Below are 22460 nucleotides of genomic sequence, written 5' to 3'. Positions count from 1 at the left end.
TGTAACACTTGCATCAAACTCATGACGCGGGCTGCCAGCGACCGACGTCAAAGAGTTCTCACCCCTCGCAGCTCTTTCGAAGCCTCACTCCACACGCGAAGACATACATACACATGTACTTCTACTTCCATTGCACACAGCATATGACTTACACGCGTAGACCAAGGGCCGATAATGTTCCCCGTGTACACCTTCACGAGTCGCTGCAATGACGTTCAAAAGATGTAGCCTTCAAATTTAAGAATGAGCGGGGAGAGGATGCGTCCACGGGTTGACTTCAGCAGTCGTCGCGCATTAGCGACAAGCAGCTGGGATGCGAGTGGTCTAACCTTCGCTTTTGTGCTCGTGCTGGCATTGCGAGCAGTAATCGCGATAGTGGCAGATGTGACGGTGCCTGTGGCAAGCGGACGCGAGCTTGTTGCGGCCCTTGCGGCCCGGAGCGTTGGCACGGTACGTGGCCTGAGTCCGGGCTTGCGTCACTTCGTTCCTCATTTCCCAGACGCTACAAACCAGCTCACATCCGTCATCCATCATGCACAGATTGAGGTCACGGCTCTTGATGTCACGGTCCCGGACAGCCTCTTTGGTGGCCTGCTGGACGGCGGAGCCACCGGCACGCCTCTGCTGCTTGACCGCAACGTCACGGTGGTGGGCGGCGCGGGGCTGCCTGACATGCCCATCCTAAGGCTGCAGGCGACACGCGCCCTGAAACTGGGGCGCAATGTGTCGCTCACGTTTGAAAACGTCTCGCTGGTCACGCCGAGCATTGACAACCTGGCTTGGGTGAGCTCCCTAGTCCGTACACGTGGCGTGGCAGAGTGCGTCGCTGCGAAGGGTTCATCATGTCCAGACTCCTGCACGTATGGCACCTGCTCAGACACACCCCTACCCCGCATTTGTCCTCATTTCGCATCTCCCCGTGCCGGCGCCTACCCTTCCCCATCCCCACCCATGCCCGCAGCCGCCGCACCTGCCCCTCCTGCAGCCCTCCGACCCCGGCTCCTCCGCCGCAGTGCTGCTGCGCCGCTGCGTCTTCTTCGCCGACTCCTGCAACACCCCCTCTCCCCAGTCCGGCGCCTCCCGCGCCGCCAGCCTGGACGCCTTGCTGGCGGCAGTGGCCGCAGCCAAGCGGGGCGGGCAGCTGCCGCTGGACGCGCCGGCAGACCTGGACGTGAGCCTCAACCAGCAGCCCGGTTGCGTGGGCGCGTCCACTAGCAGTTGGGAGCAGCCCACCGTGCCCATCCTGCGGCGCTGCTGGCCGGCAGGTGAGGCAGGCCTGTGCATCGGGGGGCGGTGCTGGAGAGCACAGGGCAAGGAAACACGCAGGCCTGATGTCTGTGAAGGCCTGCAGGGGCCGGGTGTGTTTGGAAGAATTTGGAAGAAGACCCGAGGGTCAGGGGCATGGGGGACGGATGGAGGGCCTGGGGCCGGCGGGGAAGGCTGCTGTGACGCATGGGACGGCTGTGTGAGGGGTTGGCATGGCGCGTGCGCTCCATTGCTACGTGGAGCCGCGGCTGACACCTCCACCTCCTCCGGCTGCTCCTCCTCCGCCTCCGGCCTCGTCCTCCTCCTCCGCCTGCTCCTTTTCCTCCTCGACGCCACCACTAGGTATCAACCTGTTCAACTACCTGGGGCTGCCGGGTCAGCAGCCGCAGCAGCCGCAGCAGGACGGGGCAGCTGGCTTGCCGGTACAGCCCACGAACTACGCCTTCTATCTGAGCCGTACGTACGGCATCTGCCTGCGCCCCCTCAACGGCACGCCCACGCCCGTGGCGGCCATCGAGGTGGCCGCCAGCGCTGGTGGCAGCAGCAGTAGCAGTGGCAGTAGCAGCGGCAGCGGGACCAGCGGCATTGGCAGTAGCAATGCGGCCGGCATCATCGTGGGCTGCGTCGTGGGAGGTGAGCTGGGGAATGCAAGCGGGTGACGGGGAGTGAACAGAGAAAGACACGACCACATACACGTGCATGCAGAGATGTGCATGGAGTGCAAAGCCCACCCGAGTCCTGACGGTGTTCCCGCGCACGCGCTCCACGCAGGCACGGTGGCCATTGCGCTGGCTGCCGGGGTGGCGGTGTGGGGGCTGCGCCGGCGGCGGCAGCGCAGCCAGCAGTATGAGGACGCATTGGGCGGTGCTGGCAGCAGTAGCGGCGGCTGCGGCGGCTTGTGTGGGAAGCAGCAGCTTTCTGATGGGTCGCACATGGAGGAGGGCCTGGCAGGGCCTCGGGCGCCACACGGCGACGGCCCAGGGCTCCAGCACAGCAGGGGCATGGGGCGACAACCGCATCCGCTGGGCCCGGCCGTGCCGCCGCACAAGCAGCAGCAGCCGGCGGAGGCCGGCAGCGGTGCGCCGCGTGTGGAGTTCCAACTCCAGCGACTTAAGGGCGGCCCTGACGCGCCGGTCCTAGGCAGCTCGCCCTTCCGACCCGACCTCAACATACATCTCATGTACGTGGCGTCGACGGCGTCCGTGGCCGCCAGCGGCGCCGCCACCCCGGTCACCACCGGTGGCTGCGACAGTCCCTTCCACGGCGATGACGCAGCAGGCACAGGCGCGGGTGAACCCGCAGGCGCCTGGGCGCCGCAGCACATGTGGGTGGGCGCCTGTGACCCGCCTGTGTCGCCGGCGACTGCGGCGGCCAGCTCTGGGGAGCGCGGCATGGCGCCGCAGCCGTCGTCCTGCGCGGAAGGCGGCGCGGCAGCGGGGGCGGCACGGGCGCCGCAGCATGAGCAGGCGCCACCGCCACCGCCACAACAGCAGCTGCAGCCGCAGGAGCAGCCGCAGGGGCCGGCGCGGCTGCCGGCGTTAAGCAGCATTCCCTCCATCACCCGGGTGGTCACCGGCGAGCTCGGGCGGCTGCGGCAGCACCAGGCGCCGGCAGGGGCGGCGGAGGCGGCTGCGGCAGGGGAAGCAGGCGCAGGCGAGGGCTCACCGCAGACACGGGTGCACAGCGTGGGAGAGTGCGTCAGTGCGGCTGAGCACCAGGCGCCAGAAGCTGCAGCAGCAGCAGTAACGGCCTCAGCAGCTGCAGTAGGAGCCTTAGCAGCAGCAGCTGCGGCTGTAGCAGCAGCTACGTTATCAGTGGCATCGCGTGTCGGCTCCACCTCCTCTGCGGCCACGGCGGGTGACGTGCTCACGCTCCTGCCGGTGGTGCGCGGCCGCGGCTCATTTGGCCGGGTGGTTGAGGGGATGTATCGCGGCGAGCGCGTGGCTGTGAAGCTGTTGTTGAGTCAGGGGGACGGCGGCGCGTCAGATGACCCCGCGGCCCTGATGGACGCGTTCCGACAGGTGGGTGGGTGGGTGATGAGGGGCGGGGTGAGCAGGTGGTTGTGGGTCGCGACGTGGACAGCCTGTTGAGTTGGGTGTCTGCTGGGCGCTGGCTGCCTTGGATTTATAACAGCTCATGACGCCCTGCCTTCATCCTCACGGAATCCCAGTTCGATTTGGGTATTAATACACACACACACACACACACTGATAAACACACTCTCAGGAGGTTGAGGTGCTGGGCCGCTGCTCGCACCCCAACGTGGTCAAGCTGCTGGCGGCGTGCCTGGACCCGCGCCAGCCCTGCCTGGTCATGGAGCTGTGTGAGACGTCGCTGGAGGCACTCGTATTCAAACACGAGCCGGGGGCGGCGCCCACCCTGCTGCCGCTGGTGACGGTGCTGACCATCGCCATCGACATCTGCAACGCGCTGTCATACCTGCACCCCACAATCATACACAGAGACCTGAAAGTGGGTTTGTTTACATTGTTAGTTTGTGCTATGTCGTGAACTGGTACTCCAGCAAGGCGTTTGGCGTTGTGCACGTATGTGTTGTGGCGGGGGCGTCTCAGCACTGGATGCTGCCCCGGTACCCTTGGGACCCGCTTTGCCCATCTCAAAACTCCAAGGCTCCTGACGGCTACCTTGCCCTCACGCCCTGTGTCGTCTGCCGCCCCACGCAGCCCGCCAACGTGCTCATCAATGGGGGCGGCGGCGGAGCCCCTGTGGCCAAGATCACGGTGAGGGGAGTGGGGGTGCGGCTGCTGGTGCGGATGTACCTGCGGGGAGCTGTGCCACGTACGTACATCGGGGCCAATCAAGTGCCATCCAACTCCGTGGAATACACACACCCACACAAGTAAGCAATCAAGGCGCTGGCTCGTGCATGCAGGACTTCGGTCTGGCCCGCTTCCGGGCCATGACCCTGGCGACACAGGACCCGGAGGCCGGGACGGTCGCGTTCATGGCGCCCGAGGTGGGTGGTGCAGTGGGTGGTGGTGCAGTGGGTGCGCGGGCGCCCGTTGGCAGCCGTAACTGGCAATAAGCCACGCTGCTGGGGGCACAGGCCACGCGCACAGCGGCTGTCCTGAAGGGCTCCTACGGAGGTGCGTGTACACATCGGTTGCCTCTTGACTTATTTCGAACACCCACGACCACTGGCGAACTGCACATGTGACGCAGTGCTTTGACATCGACAGCAGCATCATCACGCACCGCGCGGTGAGGCCGCCAAGGGGGCCAGGGGGCCAGGCAGGCAGGCAGCTGCGGGGAAGGAGGATGGCCGGGCGGGAGCACTGGGGCCCGCAGCAGCGGCAGGCAGTGCAGCACGTGTTACCATCTCGTTCCTTGACATCGTTCCTTCATCCACCGTGTGCCCACACACACTTGTTGGACGTCTGGCTGCTGCGCCTCATGACGGACCCCTGCGCTCCGTGACAACCAGACACACACACACACACACACACACACACACACACACACACACACACACGCACACACACACACACACACACGCAGGACCTGTACTCGCTGGGCGTGCTGCTGTGGGTGCTGGTCAGCGGGGAGCAGCCCTGGACCGGGCACCCGGCCATGGCGGTCGCCTACCTGGTGTGCGCGCAGGTGCGGCTGCAGGCGCTGCGAGGGAGGGAGGGAGGTGGAAGGGAGGGAAAAGGGTGGCGTACACCTGCTGCTGCCCTCACCTGCCTGTCAGGTCTGCGGCTCCGGCCCGCCCTCACCCCGCATGCCGACTCGGCCCTTCCCGTGTGCCGCGTACGTGTGTGCGTGTATATGTATATGTGTGTGTGTGTGTGTGTGTGTGTGTGTGTGTGTGTGTGTGTGTGTGTGTGTGTGTGTGTGTGTGTGTGTGTGTGTGTGTGTGTGTGTGTGTGTGTGTGTGTGTGTGCGCGCAGGGCACGCGGCTGCCTCTGGCGGGATTGTCGGAGGACCGCTGCCCGCGAAAGCTACGGCGCATCCTTGTGGACCTGTGGGATGCAGACCCGCTGCGGCGGCCCGCGGTGAGAGCGAGAGAGACACACACATGGGGTCCATTTTGTCGTTCTTTGTACCGTACACACATACACACACATGCGTCCACACACACGTGAGCGCACACACGCGCACGCCCACACACGCGCACGCGCACAGGCCCGCAGGCCCCCACACCTGCGCGTGCCTTCACCGCCCCTCACCGCTGCTCACCCACACACCTCCCCACCCATCCCCACGCCGCTCGGCCCCCTTCCTCCCCAACTCCCCCCTTTATGGCATTGGATTAACCCCCACCATCACCACCACACACACGCACACGCACACACACACACACACACACACACACACACACATACACACACACCCCACCGCACCCGCCCTCTGCCTCAGGCTGCGGAGGTGGGCAAGGAGCTCATGCTGCTGCGGGAACAGCTGCTGCGGCAGGGGGCAGGATGCGCGGGAAGGGGAGGGGAGGGTGGCCCCCCAGCCAGCGACACACCCAAATTTTATTGAAGGGCAGCTGTATCGCCAGCCATGCTCACCCAAACCGCCGAGACGGCGAGGCCTGAGGGGCCTGGGCCGTACTAGGATGGCGGTGCAGTCGCCGGCGGGGATGTGTTGCTGGAGCCGGCAGTAGCCGTGCCAACCCCCCCTGCATCGCTACTGCTTGGCCGCGCTGACGTGCGGCAGAGGCGCGCGCGATGTGATGTATGGGGTTGCAGACTTGCAGTCATCCTGATTTTCCATAACACGTTCTTCCCTAGTTGGTTGCCGCCGGGCACGGTTTCTGTTACAAAGACAGCACGCACATGAGCAATGTGCGTCCGCCTGTGCAGTGCGTGCGGCCTGAGATGAAGAAGTAATAATTGGAGGAGAGGAATGACGGTGTCTTGCCAATGTCCTTTCTAGTGTGCAAGAGGCTGTGTCTCGGCCAGGGGCTCCTGTTGTCCTGCTGCTTTTGTTGCTGCTTCAAACGGGTAGGTGCCGTACGCGCGCCGCATGCGGCAGGGCTGGGCCTGATTCGGCGGGCTCTGTGCTACTGGTGCATTTCAAGTATATGTTGGGGAGTGTGTACTTGTTGTTAGTAAATTTACTTCATCGAGCATGCACAACAGCTGGAAGAGCAAGATCTTTAGCGGTTTGGGGCGTACGACATATCTCCATGTCAGTGCTGTCAGTACTGCATATATCAGTGCATCGTCACATCCGTATTGGGCGTGTGGGTTATGTATGCGGGGACGCTGAGTGGGCGGGTTATGACACATGTTGCCGCCGCTTCGAGTAGCGACGGAAGCAGACAGCGAGACGGGCGGTTGTGGTGGCAATTTAGTTATGCGATACTCTGGATACGCCTTACAGGATGTACGGTATGGGTGGCGCTTTACGGGATTCGTCCGTGACTCCATGTGTGCTTGTGGGAGGGCGAAGGGTTGTTTTCACCAATCCCCAATCAGAAACCAGAGACACGAACATGACAAGACATGTACATGACAAGACACGTGTAAATTCAAAAACGCTGTGATAATACTCGTGTAGCGTGTGTGGAGGGGCTATTCCCGGCCCAAGTTTGGGGTGAGGGCGCGCGTGCGGCACCAAACTGAGCACTGGAGTACAACCGCTGTTGCCACGTATCAATATTTGCTATTATCGATTGAAAAGCAGTAGGCGGCAGGTCCAGCAGGGCGTGGGCGCAGCCCACCTTTCCCTTTTGAGGGGGTCAGGAAAGAGCTACGTACCTTTCTTGTGTGTCGCCACATCGATACGAGCAAGCACGTAGCAAGCTGGCGTTTCTACTGGCGTGAAGGCATCGAACTGGGATCTGTGCTACCGAAACACGCAAGCAGGTGTGAAACGCTAAGCGCTTGCACCCAGGGTCGCATCATTCGCATGTGCCTATTGGCCAGGTGTGAGTTTGAGGTACCGTACGTACCGCCGTGTGGAAGGGAGGCTGGGCGTGACTCCTGTCACCCCGTGTGGCGTCTGTGCAGGTCCCAAGGAAGGCTCTTGCGGATGGAAGTCTTTGATTTGTCGCGCCGTGCATTGCTCTGAGTGGGTGGCAGGTAGGCTGACGGATGCAGGAGGGCGGTTCCCCCCGGGTCTGAGAAGGTGGCTTCACCACTGGCAAAGTTATTGATATGCTTGAAAGAACGCAACACGCAAAGGTGCTGCAATCTCGCGGCTCACAGCATGCGTGCACGTCTGTCTCTTGCGCGCTTGGTGAGATTACAAGGGCACACGCGCATTACGGACTCTTGGACGCCGTGATCAACTCATCAATTGGCGCAGACGCTCAGACCAGTGGCCGGGGCAGGGGGGTAGGAAACAAATAAAGTGCCATAAAGACCCCATGCCCCGAACTCCCCCGGGACCCCCCTACCTTGAGGGGACGACCGACACCCCCACCGCCCCACGGACAAAACCTTGTTGTTTAGGGTTACAACCCCATTATTAAATACAAGAGTGGTGCTCTCCGCCATTTCATGTATGGATACCGTGCATCGGCAGCCTTGTCAAACATGAAATCATGCGCACCAGCGCTTGAGAGTCCCGTCAGTGTGTATGTGTTGACATTTGGCCAGATTCATGCGCATCGAGAGCCCAGCCGTGTCAGTGCGCATGTGTCGAATGTGGGGACACTTGCTGACATGCCCACGCCAGGACGCGCAAATTGAGTCCTCCAACGCTTTGTTTGTGCTAAAGACGGCTTAACGTGCATACTTGCATACTTGAGCCTCAGTGTGTCGCACACGTTCCTGCGTCCGTCCCGCATGTATGGCTGCATCCTACTTAAATACGGTATGCAAGCCCCTGTACACCAACTCCTGCTCTTATATCATATCCCAACCTGCCCACCGCCGTACACTACACCATCTCAGTCACACGAAACCACAGCAGCAACAGCCAGGCCCCACAGGAGCTCTTTCTGTTGAGTGGGTGATGCGCACTTGCCAGTGGGTTTGACGCCGCCTGCCGTGCCACGGCGTGAAGCACCGCACCGCGCCGGCAGCACCACACACTGCCACCGCTACCACCACCGCCGCCACACCTGCTGCGCATGTGTGCGTGTGGGCATGTGCCGCTATGCCGGCCCTGCTGCCTCACGCAGCAGCTGCTCCAGCTCGTGCAGCTCTGCCCGCTGCTCCTCCGCGGTGGCGTCCAGCCGCGACAGCCCCAGGTCAATCACAACGCACCGCACCTCCTCCTCCACCGCGCCCTCGGCCATACCCGCCGCCGCCGCCGCCGGCTGCATCCCGATGGAGCTAGCCGCGCCACCGCCACTGCCATCATGCGCCATGTCCGATGCGCCACCCGCATCGGCGGGCTCTGCTCCGGCCGCCGCCGCCGCCATGGTCGCGGGCTCTACCTCGGGCGGCTGTTCCGCGGCGGCGGGCGGTAGCAGCAACATGATGTTGCTGAGCTTCACGTCGCCGTGAAGGAAGCGCCCGCCGCCGCCGCCGCCACCAGCATCTGCACCAACAGCGGCCGCCGTGGGTATCTCCACCGCATGCAGCGTCTGCAGCGCGCGCACGGCCGCCCGCGCCACCGCCGGCTCGATGCACCCCCGCTGTGTCAACAACTCGCGCAGCGTCAGGCCGGGCACGCGGGCGGTGGCAATGAAGAACACCTGGTCCGGCGGCGGCGGCGGCACCCAGGTGTCCGGGTCCTCCCCCAGCGGGACCAGCGTGCGCGTGGTGCCCGCAGCCAGCAGCCGTGGCAGCACGTGCCCCTGCCACGCCGCCAGAGCCGCGTAGGCGCTCATCTCCGCCTCATACGCCGCAACGACGTGCCTCTCCGGGCCCAACAGCTTGAGGACCGCCTCCTCGCCGTCCACGTGGCCGCTGCACACGATGCTGTCGGCATAGCCGCCGTGGCAAACCAGCGAATGACGAGTGTTGCGGAGCTAATGTGTACGCAGACCAGAGCGGAAGGCCGGGCCAGCAACGACGCGGTGCGAAGATGGCGCTTCGGCGCGACCTCCGCTGGGTAGCACCCATCCTGCTCTCTCCCGCTCTCTCTCTACAGCTCTCTCTATTTCTTCCTGCATATGCACACACGAGGACAATGCTTTAAGACCTGCGGTTTTGGACTGAACGCTTGAAACACGAACCGCACGGCCGGGGGTACCTGATCGTGTGCACGGCGGCACTCCTTTGACGCTGTGCAGAGTCCTACCGTAGCAGCCCTGGCCCAAGCATGTAGATCCCCATGCCCAAATGCAGGAGCGTGCTAACGTGCAGTGCGTCCCGATTCATAACCGCCTTTTTGCTTACTAGCATGGCGCGCAACGCACGCACGTCGCTGACCCTCCCATCCGCAGCTTCCGCGTTAGCCGCGGCTGCCCATAATCTACCTGATGAGCGCGGAGCGACTGTACACGGATCGGCGTGCTGATGTTCAGCTGCTGCAGCAGGTCGGCGAAGTCGGGCACTGGTTCCATCGTGATCGCGTAGCTTCAACCGCGCTCGACGTTAAGAATGTCAGGAGCGATTTTGTATGTAAGGAAGCATCAGTTGCAGGGGCACAAGTGCCCCGCTTCGTGTGCAGAGGCACAGCGGGCTTGACGCTCCCGCCACACGCAAGGTCGCCGGCTAGAAACTGTATGGATAAAGGTTATAGATGCGTCATTGTGTACTCAACTGCGTGCGGTGGCACGCAAAGGCGAGGTCATTGCCTGAGAGCGGCGCATTGCCCTCCTCAGTGAAGAGTTGGACAGTTGGGATATTAGTTCTTCCCTAATGCTCTATCTCTAGGATACTAGGTGCTTGGAAATCTATATTTCATTAGTGGCCCTTGTGCCCTCAGCACTCGCCTATCGACCCCAACACCCCAGCGGCGCTCCTACCGCCCCATCAGCCTTTTCCGTCCATGGTCGGCGGAATTGCTCAGCAATTCCGCCAGCAATTCCGCCGACCATGGACGGAAAAGGGTGCTCCCCCGCCCCCAGCACCCCCACCGCCCCCAGCGCCCCCAGCAGCCCCACCGCCCTCAGTGGCCCCAGCGGCCCCACCGCGCCTAACGTCCCCATCGGCCCCAGCGCTCCTACCGCCCCTGACACCCCCAGCGCGCCCACCGCCCCCAACACCCCCAGCGGCCCCACCGCCCCCAACATCCCCAGCGGCCCCAGCGGCCCTACCGCCACCAGCGGCCCCAGCGCCCCCAAAACCCCCAACACCCCCAGCGGCCGCAGCGCCTCCAACACCCCCAACACCCCCAACACCGCCCCAGCGGCCCCACCGCGCACGAAGGCACCGAGGCACTGGGATCTGCGCTAGAAGCGGAAACACGCAAGCAGGGGTGAAACGCTAAGCGCTTGCACCCAGCGTCGCATGTGCCTATTGGCCAGATGTGAGTTTGAGGTACCGTACGTATAAATACCGTGTGGTATTTACCCAGTGTGTGTTGTACTTTCCATCCCGCTATCCGTAGGTCGGCTGCAAGGGCCTGGTGCAGTGGTGCTGTTGCGCTTTTTCGTGTTGCTTGGCGGCGGGGTTCGTGTCGGCGGCGTAGCCTGCTTTGATGATGTGGATAGTGTCGTGTTCGCTGGAAAACACATTACAGTCTGGGTTTAGAGCTGCGGCAAGGGAGATGGAAGGGACTAGTTGGATGTAGTGTAGGTGGCGTCCTGCTGGTTTGCCCTCCTGATTGGGGAGCAGCTACGGCGGCAGGCGGTTGTCAGCCGCATAGTCTGGCGGCAGGTCGGCTTTAGACGCCATTGGTGGCGTCCATTACCATGTAGCAGCCGCTGCGCGCGGTCCCCACGGGAGATGGCTCGTGCGATGGTCTGGACTGCCATGTTGTGTCGTTTAATGTACATTGTGCGGAGTTGGGGATTATGGCAGCCTCCTTCGCGGCAGAGCAGGGCTTATATCTTCCAGGGGTAGGCCGCCGCCGCTGGCGAGAAGGGCCCTAAGCACGTTCGCGCCCACGGCATTCAGGGGGCCAACAATGCCTGATGCCGGGAAGGGGCCAAAAATGCCTGATGCTTGATGCCAGGAAGGGGTAGTTGGCGAAATTCGGGGACGTACGCAGCCCCACGCGACGAGAATGCATCCCCGGAACTGCCCAATCTTTCGCGCCCAAGGGGCTGCTGTGGGGCCCGTTTCTTGCCGCTCCCCAAAGATGCAAGCCCTGCGGCAGAGTGGGCATGGGGCAGGGGTTTCGGGGCCAGCGCGGGGGGCGCGGCGGCCTGTGACTGTGCGGCCGAAGCGGGCTGCAGAGGCGCAGCGCACCTGCAGGCGGCAGGCGACCAGCGTCCCGGTCTGTGTGGTTGGAGTGTAGAGAAACGCGGAGAGATAACCTGGCTCAAGGACAGCGGTGGCTACGTTCAGGGCTATTGTGTAGCAGCGACTCCTCTACGCGCCTATGGGGACGCCACGGATTGCCACGGTCCATGAATGGTATGTTGTCGACGGACGAAAGGCGATCCCAAAGTAGTAAGGCACTCGCCGACTTGCTCCGTGGACTTGCCCCGAGAGTCCCCTGGCACAGGTGTCAGGTGCCATAACATTGCAGGGCGTTTAGGGCCTGCCAGGGCTGTCATATCCCCGCTTGTTGGGCAGGGGCGTGGGCAGGGGTGGGTGGGGGGCTGCTGAACCATGTCACATCATGCCGGAGTGCTCAATCCCGCGCATGGACCGACGCCCCGACAGTGAGAGTCGATCGATACGTGTTATTACTTACTTGAAGCGTGGTCTGACTACATACTAGACGCCTTGCCGACTTTGACGAATGTCTTCTTTGCGTGCTTGACTTTGACTTCAATAGGCACAGCACCGCGCAAACAATGGTCAAATCACCATTAGAATTCAGTGTAGAGAAGGCCCGTATCGAGGTCAGTTGAGCTGTGTTGAGCAGATGTGCGCCGGTGACACAGCGCTGCTCTTCTTTAAACTGCCGAATGTGCGTTCGCCCTTCTGTATTCTAGGATACGATATTGGTGGCTATCAACACCGCCCTACCAGCACCTGAAGCAGCTCGCAAGGCCTTGGCGGGAGCGTTTCCGGCGGCATCCTTCAACTTCAAGGTATAGATAAGTAAATACTGGCGATTGATTGTTTCTAGTATACAACGCAATGTCGGGTGCCGCTTGTGGCGCAGGAGGATGGCTCGCTCAGCTTGCAGGGCCTGGACGCGAGCATGCGCCAGGGCCTCGAGGATGCTCTGTTTGAGCTAAATATGTCACTGGCCAACCAGGCAGTGGCCCAGGGCATGCCGCTGATGCAGTACCTGCACCCCGACGCCACGCACGACGGCATCCGGACACTACCCAGGTGCCCAAAACGGGGGGGGGGGGCACCAGGAACAGTGCCACATGGGGCACCTCGTTGTTACAGGTGCAGCAAATGGCTAGCTAGACGAATAAACCGCATGTACGCAGCAGTGCCGGGAAGTCTATGGTTCGATGTGGGGTGTGATGCATAGGAGAGCGTGCGTGCCCGAGACGAAACGCGAAATAGGGGGCGCCACTCCCGATGCAGACAACCACCTCTCCCGCCCGCCAACATCACTGCCACTGCAACCGCCCTCAAATCTCTCCGCCACGCTAGGTTTCTGCAGGTGTGCCTGGAGCTGGCGCGGCCGCTGCTGTCGGAGCCGCTGCGGGAGTCGGAGCGCGCGGGGCCGGGCCGGCGGCGGCTGCTGGACTACGGTGAGCGACGCATGGGCTGGCGGGGTGGGGGTTGGCAAAGGTGGTGGTGGTTATAATGGTGGAGGGGTTCGAGGCTGATAGTGGTAGGATGGTAGGCGCGCGGGTGCGGATGCCGTGCCCGCAGTGCTGATGCACCTGGTACCGGGTAGCTGGGTGGCCCATCTTGCCTACGAGCTATGGCAGCCTGCGGCTGGACCGTGGCCTTGCTGGTTCCTGCGGCGGTGGAAGTCACCCCTGGGAGGCAGTAGCACAGGATGGCAGGCGGCGGGGGCAGCGGCTGGAGTCGGGCCTGCAGCTTTCACTGACCACCTCTCTGCTGTTCTTCTGGTCCCACCGCCCGCCTGCCCACGCCTGCCCTCCTGCGCATTCCTGCCCACCCGCCCCCACATCCGCCCATCCCCGCCGACCTACCCCCCCCACACACACACGCACACCTATCAGAGGGCTGGGCCCGGCTGTTTGAGGCCCTGATGGAGGTGGGCACCATCGCCGACTGCACCGAGCTCTTCTGCCTTATGGAGGGCAGCAGCAGCAGCGGTGCAGCCGCCGCGGCAGCTGCCGGCGCCAACGCCCCTGCCTCTTCCAAGGCAGCCGCGGCAGCGGCTGCCAAGCGGGCTACTGGCGCGGGTGCGGGTGCGGGTGCTGCCGGCGGCGGGCTGGGCTGGGCGGGTGTGTTCTGCAGCGAGGACTTCCGGCGGGAGCAGGGCGCCAAGCTGGCACTGCTGCGCATGAGCAACATGCTGTTCAGGCGCCTGTCCAAGGTGCGGGGCGGGCTGTGTGTGGCGTGGTGGGGTCGTGTGTCACATCAGTGGGGGCTTGGAATGGACTGACGCGCGGCTGTGTCCTGCATGCTCAATGCATTTTGCTGCTCAGTTGGGATGGTGGAAACCAACCCCTCCTGCACTCCCTGCCTCCCTCCCTGTCCGCCCCCCCCCTCCTGCGCGCGCCTGCAGGCCTACGACGTGCGGCTGTGCGGGCGGCTGCTCATATTCATCAGCCGCTGCTACGAGCTCAACGACAAGAGCGGGCTGAACGTGCTGGTGCGTGACTGGGACGTGTGGTTGGAGGGCAGTGAGCACCAGGGGTAGGGGTGGGCACCAATTGGCGAAATGGTACACGGTAAGGTACCGTAGTGCTGCCGCCGCTCGGTGTCTTCGGGTTGTCAGTGTCACTTACGGTAGGCCTACTCCCCAACGCACCCTCCCCTCCTCCGGCCTGCTCCTCTCCGCCCATCCTCCCCCTCAGCCCACTCTGCTTGTTACCTGCCGCCCATGCTGCACCTGCTGCTGGTGCCGCCCCTCTCTTCCTTCCATCCCCACCGCTCCTGCCCCTCCCTCCTCCCTCCCTCCTCCCTCCCTCCTCCCTTCCCCTGGCTACGACTTCACTTCGTAAACTTCATGCGTGTCATCCCCCCTTCCCTCCCCTCCCCCCTCCAGGGCGCGCTCAACAGCGGCCTAGCCCTCCCCGTGGACGAGGTGGCCGCGGGCGCCACGGACTCCATCGGCGAGCTGGTGGACCGGCGGCTGTACGGCGGCTTCTGGGGGCTGCAGGCCGTGTTCCAGGTGTGTGTGTGTGTGTGTGTGTGTTAGAGAGTACAAGAGGTAAAAGCACACGCGTGTGTTGAAAAAACAACAAAACGAAGGCCGCCCAGACGGCGTGCCGGAGTTACTACCGGAGATACCTACTTACCCGCAACCCCCCCCCCCTCGGGCGATCGACGAACGACCTGACCCCGAGTGGCGCCCATATGCATTGTATGCGCGCACGTGTGTGTGTGTGTGTGTGTGTGTGTGTGTGTGTGTGTGTGTGTGTGTGTGTGTTGGTGGGTGTGGGTTGGGAGGGGGGCAACATGCGGAAGGGTGCCCGAGGTTAGCAGCTGCCCATGCGACCCGTGAGCTGGTGAGGGGAGGGGACGGGCCGTATCCACGGGGCAGGTCAGCAATCCCGTTGAGGCGCGGGCGCTTCCTCCACCCCACACCCCCTCCTCCCCACAGCCCTTCTCTCCCCTCCTCCCTCCCGCTGCAGGCTCCCAACCAGGTCCTGACTCCGGCTGTGTACGGCAAGGTCCTGGCGGACATGGGCGCCGTACTGGACGAGCTGGCGGGCATCAAGGGGGCGGTGGCGGCGGCGGGGCCCTGGGCGGCGGCGCGGCAGGTGCGGGCCGTGTGCGCGGGGGGTGGGGCGGGGGTTTGTTTTCGGCATTCCCAGTAAGAAACGCCTTGACACGGGATAAGACACATTACAAGGGATGGGCGTGTGGGGTAGGGTATTCCAAACCCAAACAAGTCAAGACCCAAGAGGGGGTTGGTACATGTGTGGGTGTTTTGGACGCGGGGGCAGTACGCGCCCGATCCCGGACCTTGCAAAAGGGCGGGGGCATTGGGGTTTGTGAGTCGACTGCATTACTGCACACCATCTTCACCACCATCACCATTACCCGACATCCCTGCAAGCCCCCGACCTTCCCACCACCTGCACCTCTGCTACTGCAGGCGCGCGCGGCCGCCGGCGACGCGCACACTCACATGGACGTTGACGGCGATGGTGGCGGCGGCGGCGGTGAGGAGCGGGAGGACGCGGCAGGCGGCGGCGGCGCGGGTGCCCGCTACCTGACCAGCAGCAAGCTGTTTGGCCTGCAGCTGCGCGACTGCACCTTCAGGTGGGTGCATGCTAATGGGGTGGCTGTGCTGTGTGGCTGTGTTTGTATCATAACCACACGGCGAGACGGTCTCAGAGACTATGAGTAAGACGCGCGCGCGTGAATACGTGTGCCCCTCACACGCATCGTCGGGCTCGGGGGTCGCAATGCCCGCTCTCTTGCCAACGACCTGCACCCACGCGCTCGCTCACAAGCAGCCTGACTCACTCGCCCTCGCCCATCCACCCATCCACCCACCCCTCTGCAGGCGCAACTTCCTGCTGCAGTGCCTGGCGCTGCTGCAGTACATCGAGCAGCCCAACAAGGCCGACAAGAGCGGGCTGCCGGGGGGCGGGCGGCCCGAGGGGCTGGAAGCCATGAGGAGCCGGGTGAGGGGGCGGAGGGGGGCGGAGGGGGGGGGGCGGGCGCCAGTCCCAGGGGGGCCGGGGCTGAGAGGCAGAGGGCGCTGAGGGCGCCGCAGTGGGCGGGGGGGCGGGGGTGAGGGATGGGCAGGTTGTGGCGGCGAGGTGCGTGTTGTGGGGTGTGCCGACCCCCAGATGTCGACCCACATGGGTCAAACCAAGCGTTGCCTCAACTCCTGCTTGGCCCTCCCTCCCCCCCCCGGCCCGGGGGCCCCACCCGCCCACCCACTGGGCGTTCTACCCGCCCCGGGGTTCCTCCATTCCCTTCAAGGGTTTGCACACTCCCACACCCCCATTTAACCGACGTAATCATGTAGTGTAACCCCCACCCACGCCGACACGCGCAGCTGTACTCGGCGCTGGCTGAGACCAAGGACCACGGCCCCGAGTTCGCGGAGGCGGTGCGGGCGGTGCTGGCCCACGAGGCCCACTGGGTGGCCTGGAAGCACGGCACACAGCCGCCCGGAGGACTGGGCACAGCGGCGGGCGGGGCGCCGCCGGCGGCGGGCGCCGCGGCGGGAGCCTCCAGTGGCGGAGCGGCAGCGGCGGCGGCGGCGGCGGGAGGTGGGGCGCCAGCGGCGGGCGCTGCCGCGGCGGCTGCTGCTGCTGCGAGTGAGCTGTGTCGGGACTTCACGCGGCCGCCGGCGCCGCCCACGCGGGAGATCGTGTCGTCCTCACACGCACAGGTGGGGGGCGGTGCGTGTTTGTGTGGCGGGGCGGGGGGTCGAGGCAGGGGGTCGGCGAGGCTCGTGCAAACGGCGTGTCGCGGCACGGAGGGAAGCGAGCATACGGTAATGCGGCAGTCTTGCAAAGCACGGCATCATATCGCGTAGGCGACATTGCGCGCAACCATGCGCGCGTGTGTGATCTTGCATACATATGTGGTTGTGTGTGTGTGTGTGTGTGTGTCCCGCTGAACAGGAGGCGGGCGCGGCGGGCGGCGGGCGCCGTCGCAAGGGCGGCCGCGCCGCCGCTGCCGCCGCCGCTGCCGCCGCGGGCGGCCTGGCGGGTCGCTACGCGGTGTCGCGCGGCGTGACGGGCCTGCCCGACCCCATGGCCGGGCTGCGGGTGGGCGAGCGGCGCACGCGGGCTCGCAACCTGCTGGGCGAGGAGGAGCTGGTGCCGCTGCTGCCCACACCGCAGGTGGGCCGGGGGCGGAAGGGGGGGAGGGCAGCGTGGCAGCGGGGGGCAAGCGGGAGGCGGGGTGGTGGATAGCCGCTGCAGAGGGTGGGAGGAGTAGACTAACAAGCGGGTTGGGTGAGGCCGTGGAATGCGGGCCGGAGGGCGGGGAGGGCGGGCGCTTCGGGCGCTGCAATACGCTGCATGATGCTGTTGGCCGGCCCAGTGGGAGTTGGCTACCCCGCCACCTCGCTCTCCGCGTGCCGCATGCCCCCCACTTAGTTTGCTGATGGGGCTGCCACCACCACCAACACCCCCCCCCTCTCGTGTTGCTACCCTCCCCCTCAGGAGCTGCTGGCCCCCGTGGTGGAGGACCTGGACCCCGACAACGACGTGGAGCCCCCCTACCGGAGGTGCAGGGAGCAGGTGGGGGCAGAGGGTGGGATGGGGGGTTGGGGCTGTGCGTGTGTTTAGGGAAAAGGACACGCTTGTAAACAAAGATGCCAGGCGGGTGCCCTAGCGTGGGCACAGCGCCGTAAACTCCTCCGTCGCTCCTGTGATTAAATCACTCCTTTCCCCATGAAGGGCTGCCTCCCTTCCTCCCTTCCTGCTTGACCGCCGCTGTAGCAGCTCTTTCTCGTAACCTCACGCACACGTGCACCTGCAGGTGTTTGCGTGGAAGCGGCTCCGCTGCGTGGCGCGCAACTACCTCGACGTGCGTCAGGGGCGGGGCAGGGAGGCGCGCGGGGTGGGCCGTGGCCGTCTGGGGTTCGGCTGACGGCGTCGCCTGCTGCGCCCCGTGACCTCTTGCCTCACATGCTCTTGCGTTCACGCCCCCTGCAACTCCTCCTCTCCTGCACCTCCTGAGTTCCTACTGATTGTGCTCCAACTATCTGTTCACGCCTCTTTACTTTCATATTTCCTACTCATACAGTTCTACAAGAAGGGTGATGACCTGGAGGAAATGGTGCTGGAGCTCAACCCTGACATGAAGGGCCGCATCGCCGAGCAGAAGGCAGCGAGGGAGGCAGAGCTGGCGGCGGCGGCCGCGGCGGAGGCCGAGGAGGCGGCGGCGGCTGCAGCAGCGGCGGCGGCGGCGGCGGGAGATGCTGAGATGGGCGAGGCGGGGGCGGGTGCGGGCCTGAAGGAGGAGGGCGAGGCGGGGGCGGCGGCGCCAGTGGCGCCGAGCCCGCGTGCCGGTGTCAAGCGGGGCGCCGCGGCGGCTGTTAAGCTTGAGGAAGGGGAGGCGGCGTGAGAGGGCGGTGCAAGCAGGTGTGGCGGGTGCCTGCGCATTGTGACATTAGTGGGCGGGTTTGCCTCCAAGTTGAGAGTACCATATATTGCCCCCGGTGCACACCTGCTGCTGCCGCCCAGCAGTAGCAGTATCAGCAGCCGTGGCACATCCCTGAAGGCTGGCGGTGCGAGGCGTGGGTATGTACGGGCAGCTGTCATCAGTCATCACCGACAGTGGCAGCCACCCCCCGGGCACGGGTTGGTCCTGGGCTTGTATTGCCGCAGAGCGTTAACGTGTGAGTGCTGTTGTCTGCGGGTACTCCAATCCTTCTCTTGGACGATTGGTAGGCTGTGCTGACTGTGCGTCGGGCCTGGGTCAGAGTTAGAACCACAGCTGTAAGGCGGTGGCGCACGCGGGTACATTGGATGTGCTGGGGCGTGCCGTCTCACGTCGTGTCCATGGGCCCAACGCAGCTGTCGGTATAACATTTCGAATTATTACTTCGCTGCCATGCACGCACCAGCAGCACTGAAGGATTCCGCTGAGACTAGAACGAATAGGATTTTGTTGACCGACAGCTCGAACTTGAAGATACTGTAGACCGTAGTTTGATGTGAGAAGAATACTTATTGCCAAATGGCAGTGCAACAACAAACGTATCCGAGCGTTGGCGAGACTCAGCTGGCGCGACTGTTCCGCGAGTGCTTTCGGAGCTTCAAACGTGCAGGCAAGCAAGGAATAAACATGTTGCCAACGAAGCACAGGAGAGCAACGTGCCCAAACCGGGTTACATGCTTTTGCCGTTTTGGCACTGTAGGCCTCGTCGACGCAGAGGATGTGTTGGACCCTGAATACGAGGAGTCTGAATACGATGAGGGCGACCGCGAGGTCCCCGCTGGCCCCCTCATCACCTTGCAGCTTCGGATGGAGCCTGTCCTTTGGGAGGATGAGGTGATGGCTACGTTGGTGCACCGGCTAGGACTGGACCCGCACCGGCCGCCCGGCTTCAGTGAGTGGCTGCGAGGCGGCGGCTGCAAAGGAGGGAGGCTGGGGCGGCGTGTTTGGCTCTGCGCCGTTGCACGGGTCTGCTAGTGCTGGGCGTGCGCCGCTCGCGGTGGCAGGCTGCTGCCACCCATCCCAATTGGGACGTGTTCGTTGGCGTATGCCGCCCCCCTGCCCCCCTTTGCTCCCTGCAGGCATGGAGCAGCCTGCCAACACCGAGGTAGCGCTGCTGCGGCGGCGTCTGGCGCGGCGCCTGGGCGTCCACCCCGCCTGGCTGCACCTCGCATGCCTGATCCCGCGCCGCACGTGGCTACGGCTGGATGACACCGAGGCAGCGCCGCACAACCCGCTGCTGCGGGTGCGACAAACGCTGGCGACGTACGGCCTGGGGGCCCGCGGGTCACAGGAGGTGTACCTGGCCCTGCTGAAGGTACGACAGGGCATGTATGTACATCGCGCGTCACGTCGGGCCTCGTGTCATGCGGAAGGAATGTAATGCGGGACATGCAGGGTCGGACGGGCGGGGGATTGTTGAGATGCACGGCGGGCCACGTACGGGGTCACTACCGGCACTAGCTTTGCGTGTACGCAGGCAAGCGTCAGCGTCCAGTTTGCGAGGCCGACACAGGTGCACAGGTCGCGTGCATGCCGGTCTGACACCCATGTGTGTCTGCCCTCGTGCCGCTGCAGCCCCCCGTCCCCCAGGGCCGGGGCCGGGGTCTGGCCACAGCTTCCCTCACAGCGCCCAGCATCACTGGCCGCAAGCGCCCAGCGGAGCCTCATCATCAGGCCGCGGCGGCGCCCCACGAGGCCGCTGAAGCGGCACCCCGTGGTGCCAGGGCCGTGGCGGCGCCCAGTGGTGCCGCGGCAGCGCCTCGTAAGGCCGCGGCTGGGGCCGGGGCCGGGGCGCCGCCTGTGGATAGGGCGCGGACAAGAGGGGAGCAGGTGGGCCCGCCGCTACCCTCAAAGGCGGCTGTCGAGGCCGCGGTGGTGGGAATCCTGGCAGGTGTGTGTGGTTGGGGCGAGGGTGCGGGCCGTTGTGGCGGGGTTCCAGGCTGACCGGTCAGAACAACGTGCTGTTGAAACGGCGCAGTTGTCCAGACTCTATACGGCCAGGCCAGACCAATGACCCCATGCGCGGTCGGTGGGCTGTGGCGGCTGCTGGGTTCTTGAAACGGTGCTGGCTCCGTCTCCTTCTCACTGACTGGCTCGTGTGCACACATACACACACACACATTCTTACTTGTGCCATGTACAACACACATACGCAAGCACATGCGCGCCCTGCGCGCACGCGGTCGGCCACCCTCCTCACGCTTCACAGGCCGCGGCATTGGCACTGCCGTGCTGACGTCCTGGCACGCCACTGCCCTGGTGGCGGGGCGGCTGGGCGTGGAGGTGTCAGCGGCACTGCAGCGGAGGGTGCGGAGGGTGCTGGACCCGCACCGGTACGGCCCTGTGCGGCGGGGCCAGGCGCAGGAGGAGGGTGGGGAGGAGGCGCGGCGGCAGCTGCAGCAGCGGCTTGGGCGGAGCGCGGAGCTCACCGAACACGAGGTAACAGGCCCCAGTGCCCAGTGCGGCAATGAGTGTGCTCGCAGTCATGAGGGCGTGACCGCCGGTGCGGCATCGGGATGCAACCCTATCGAACTGCAGGTGGTGTGTGCCCAGTACGTGGTATCGTTTGAGTAGTGGACAGGCGTTCCCGCCTGCCACTGGTACTCCGGTCCCGCATCCATCGCTCCACTCCACCCCTCCTCCTCTACCTACCGCCCCACCTACTACCTGCACCCACCTCCCCACCTCTCCACCACACAGCTGCACCTGCTGGTGACGGCGCTGCGGGAGCACGGTCCCGACTGGGCCCGCATCGCGCAGCACCCCTGCTTCCGAGGCCGCCGCACCAAGGTGGGCAGCAGCAGCGGCTGTGACTGTGGCCCGGCTGTGATGTCGCACGCATTGACTGTGTGCCGTGTTGATGTGTGTAGTTACAAACGGGAAGACATAGCGCTCGCCTTGACGTTTCGTTGGGTACGGTGGATGTGACTTTGACGTAAATGCATTTGCTGTGTGGCCTGTGCCTACAGTGCATTCTCTGCCGCCCATTACCACGCAGGAGGCCTTGTTCCGCATCTGGGCGCAGGTGGTGTCGGTGCTGTTCGGCCCACGACCACGCCGCAGCAGTGGAGGGGGCGGGGGCCGGGGCGGGGAGCCGGCGCTGGGGCCCACGGGCTGCGGCCCGCAGGAGGTGCTGGGGTTGCTGAAGGCCGACATGCGGCTGTGGGTGCGGGTGCTCAACACGTGGAGCTGGCTGAAGGGGCTGCCGGAGCGGGAGGGGGGCCACGAGCACTGGGCGGGGCGGGAGGGAGGGCAGGAGGGACAGCAGGAGGGCGCCTTGGGTCGGCCTGGTCCCCGAGGACCCGCTGCATGAGCAGGCGCGGCTGCAGCGGCACCTGGCGCCTGGTTGCGCTGCGATGAAGTGTAGCGGGTTTGTGTGGGGTGTACGTGTTGCGTGGTTGCGATGGCAGTTTGGCACTGGTCACTATGTGTGTGGATTGTGGAAGCACTCTTGACGCGGCACTGGAAGGTCGAGCGGCGGCAGCAGGGACATTTGCTTGATGGCTGCGAGTATATGCGCCATCTGCGTTGCAGAAATGGCAGCAAGCTTAACGGTACACAGATGCCTGCGGAGAACTGAAGGCTTGCTTAATACGGTGCAAACTGCTCAGGTGATGGTGGCAGTCAACGCAGCATGCCTAGTCAGCACTGCATGTTTGGGAAACACTCTAGAACTAGAAGCTACGGTTTGTCATCATGTGTTGAAGGGTTGCTCCTGTAGTATCTTCTTACACACCTTCGCTCTTTATTTCTTAGCCACGCGGTGGATGGGAGGTGACTTGTGTGGTTTTATATGGGCGCTTCAGTGCGCTGGAACCAGTCAAGCCCAGTTCCGGGACATGTTCGATTTGTGGCACGAGAGCTGCCCCTCCATGCTCGGCACATGCTTAAGTGGTCTAGTTGGTGGTCATGTGTGGATGATGTCCAAGTGACGCGGAAGTTGGTGGGCAAGGAGGGCCAGAGGGAGGTATGAAGGCACGGGGGCTTGTGGCATGAGGGAATGTGGGCACGCTGTGGTCAACCTGT

General features: G+C 64.3%; 4 protein-coding genes across 4 annotated transcripts; 3 read left to right on the top strand and 1 right to left on the bottom strand.

Moving 5' to 3' along the window:
- The first annotated feature begins 4 nt into the window (after positions 1 to 4).
- Positions 5 to 7400, top strand: CHLRE_16g695218v5 (uncharacterized protein). The gene is made up of 12 exons (XM_043071803.1): positions 5 to 450; positions 541 to 783; positions 962 to 1265; positions 1609 to 1899; positions 2038 to 3287; positions 3493 to 3738; positions 3951 to 4007; positions 4160 to 4243; positions 4450 to 4488; positions 4786 to 4887; positions 5178 to 5282; positions 5647 to 7400. Exons 1-12 carry the CDS (start codon positions 244 to 246, stop codon positions 5767 to 5769), a joined length of 3051 nt encoding a protein of 1016 aa, XP_042915274.1. The 5' UTR covers positions 5 to 243; the 3' UTR covers positions 5770 to 7400.
- A 67-nt stretch (positions 7401 to 7467) lies between these two features.
- On the bottom strand, positions 7468 to 10004 carry CHLRE_16g695250v5 (uncharacterized protein). The gene is made up of 2 exons (XM_043071804.1): positions 9608 to 10004; positions 7468 to 9295 (listed from the first exon to the last, which is right to left on the bottom strand). Exon 2 carries the CDS (start codon positions 9014 to 9016, stop codon positions 8336 to 8338), a length of 681 nt encoding a protein of 226 aa, XP_042915273.1. The 5' UTR covers positions 9017 to 9295; positions 9608 to 10004; the 3' UTR covers positions 7468 to 8335.
- Positions 10005 to 11954: 1950 nt separating this feature from the next.
- On the top strand, positions 11955 to 18810 carry CHLRE_16g695300v5 (uncharacterized protein). Its single transcript, XM_043071805.1, has 15 exons — positions 11955 to 12088; positions 12182 to 12280; positions 12355 to 12527; positions 12804 to 12904; positions 13346 to 13665; positions 13858 to 13944; positions 14341 to 14466; positions 14930 to 15058; positions 15397 to 15563; positions 15811 to 15931; positions 16312 to 16650; positions 16886 to 17107; positions 17432 to 17509; positions 17751 to 17798; positions 18018 to 18810. Exons 1-15 carry the CDS (start codon positions 12041 to 12043, stop codon positions 18336 to 18338), a joined length of 2379 nt encoding a protein of 792 aa, XP_042915272.1. The 5' UTR covers positions 11955 to 12040; the 3' UTR covers positions 18339 to 18810.
- Positions 18811 to 18864: 54 nt separating this feature from the next.
- CHLRE_16g695350v5 (uncharacterized protein) lies at positions 18865 to 22450 on the top strand. The gene is made up of 7 exons (XM_043071806.1): positions 18865 to 19044; positions 19135 to 19326; positions 19514 to 19749; positions 20010 to 20325; positions 20644 to 20873; positions 21135 to 21224; positions 21433 to 22450. The coding sequence occupies exons 1-7, from the start codon at positions 18954 to 18956 to the stop codon at positions 21745 to 21747; spliced, it is 1470 nt and encodes a 489-aa protein (XP_042915271.1). The 5' UTR covers positions 18865 to 18953; the 3' UTR covers positions 21748 to 22450.
- The last annotated feature ends 10 nt before the right edge of the window (positions 22451 to 22460 follow it).

Source organism: Chlamydomonas reinhardtii, chromosome 16, assembly GCF_000002595.2.
Source record: "Chlamydomonas reinhardtii strain CC-503 cw92 mt+ chromosome 16, whole genome shotgun sequence".
In the NCBI taxonomy this organism is placed as follows: Eukaryota; Viridiplantae; Chlorophyta; class Chlorophyceae; order Chlamydomonadales; family Chlamydomonadaceae; genus Chlamydomonas; species Chlamydomonas reinhardtii.
The sequence above is the reverse complement of the archived record's forward strand: the minus strand, read 5'-3'. Positions and strand labels throughout refer to the sequence as shown.

Bases quoted from the DNA above. Each gene is read 5' to 3' on its own strand.
- CHLRE_16g695218v5 (XM_043071803.1), top strand. From the start codon at position 244: ATGAGCGGGGAGAGGATGCGTCCACGGGTTGACTTCAGCAGTCGTCGC. The intron at 3,739-3,950 runs GTGGGTTTGTTT...CGCCCCACGCAG, and splicing joins TCATACACAGAGACCTGAAA to CCCGCCAACGTGCTCATCAA. The intron at 4,489-4,785 runs GTGAGGCCGCCA...ACACACACGCAG, and splicing joins GCATCATCACGCACCGCGCG to GACCTGTACTCGCTGGGCGT.
- CHLRE_16g695250v5 (XM_043071804.1), bottom strand. From the start codon at position 9,016: ATGAGCGCCTACGCGGCTCTGGCGGCGTGGCAGGGGCACGTGCTGCCA.
- CHLRE_16g695300v5 (XM_043071805.1), top strand. From the start codon at position 12,041: ATGGTCAAATCACCATTAGAATTCAGTGTAGAGAAGGCCCGTATCGAG. The intron at 12,905-13,345 runs GTGAGCGACGCA...CACACCTATCAG, and splicing joins GCGGCGGCTGCTGGACTACG to AGGGCTGGGCCCGGCTGTTT. The intron at 15,932-16,311 runs GTGAGGGGGCGG...CGACACGCGCAG, and splicing joins TGGAAGCCATGAGGAGCCGG to CTGTACTCGGCGCTGGCTGA.
- CHLRE_16g695350v5 (XM_043071806.1), top strand. From the start codon at position 18,954: ATGGCAGTGCAACAACAAACGTATCCGAGCGTTGGCGAGACTCAGCTG. The intron at 20,874-21,134 runs GTAACAGGCCCC...TCCACCACACAG, and splicing joins CGGAGCTCACCGAACACGAG to CTGCACCTGCTGGTGACGGC. The intron at 21,225-21,432 runs GTGGGCAGCAGC...ATTACCACGCAG, and splicing joins TCCGAGGCCGCCGCACCAAG to GAGGCCTTGTTCCGCATCTG.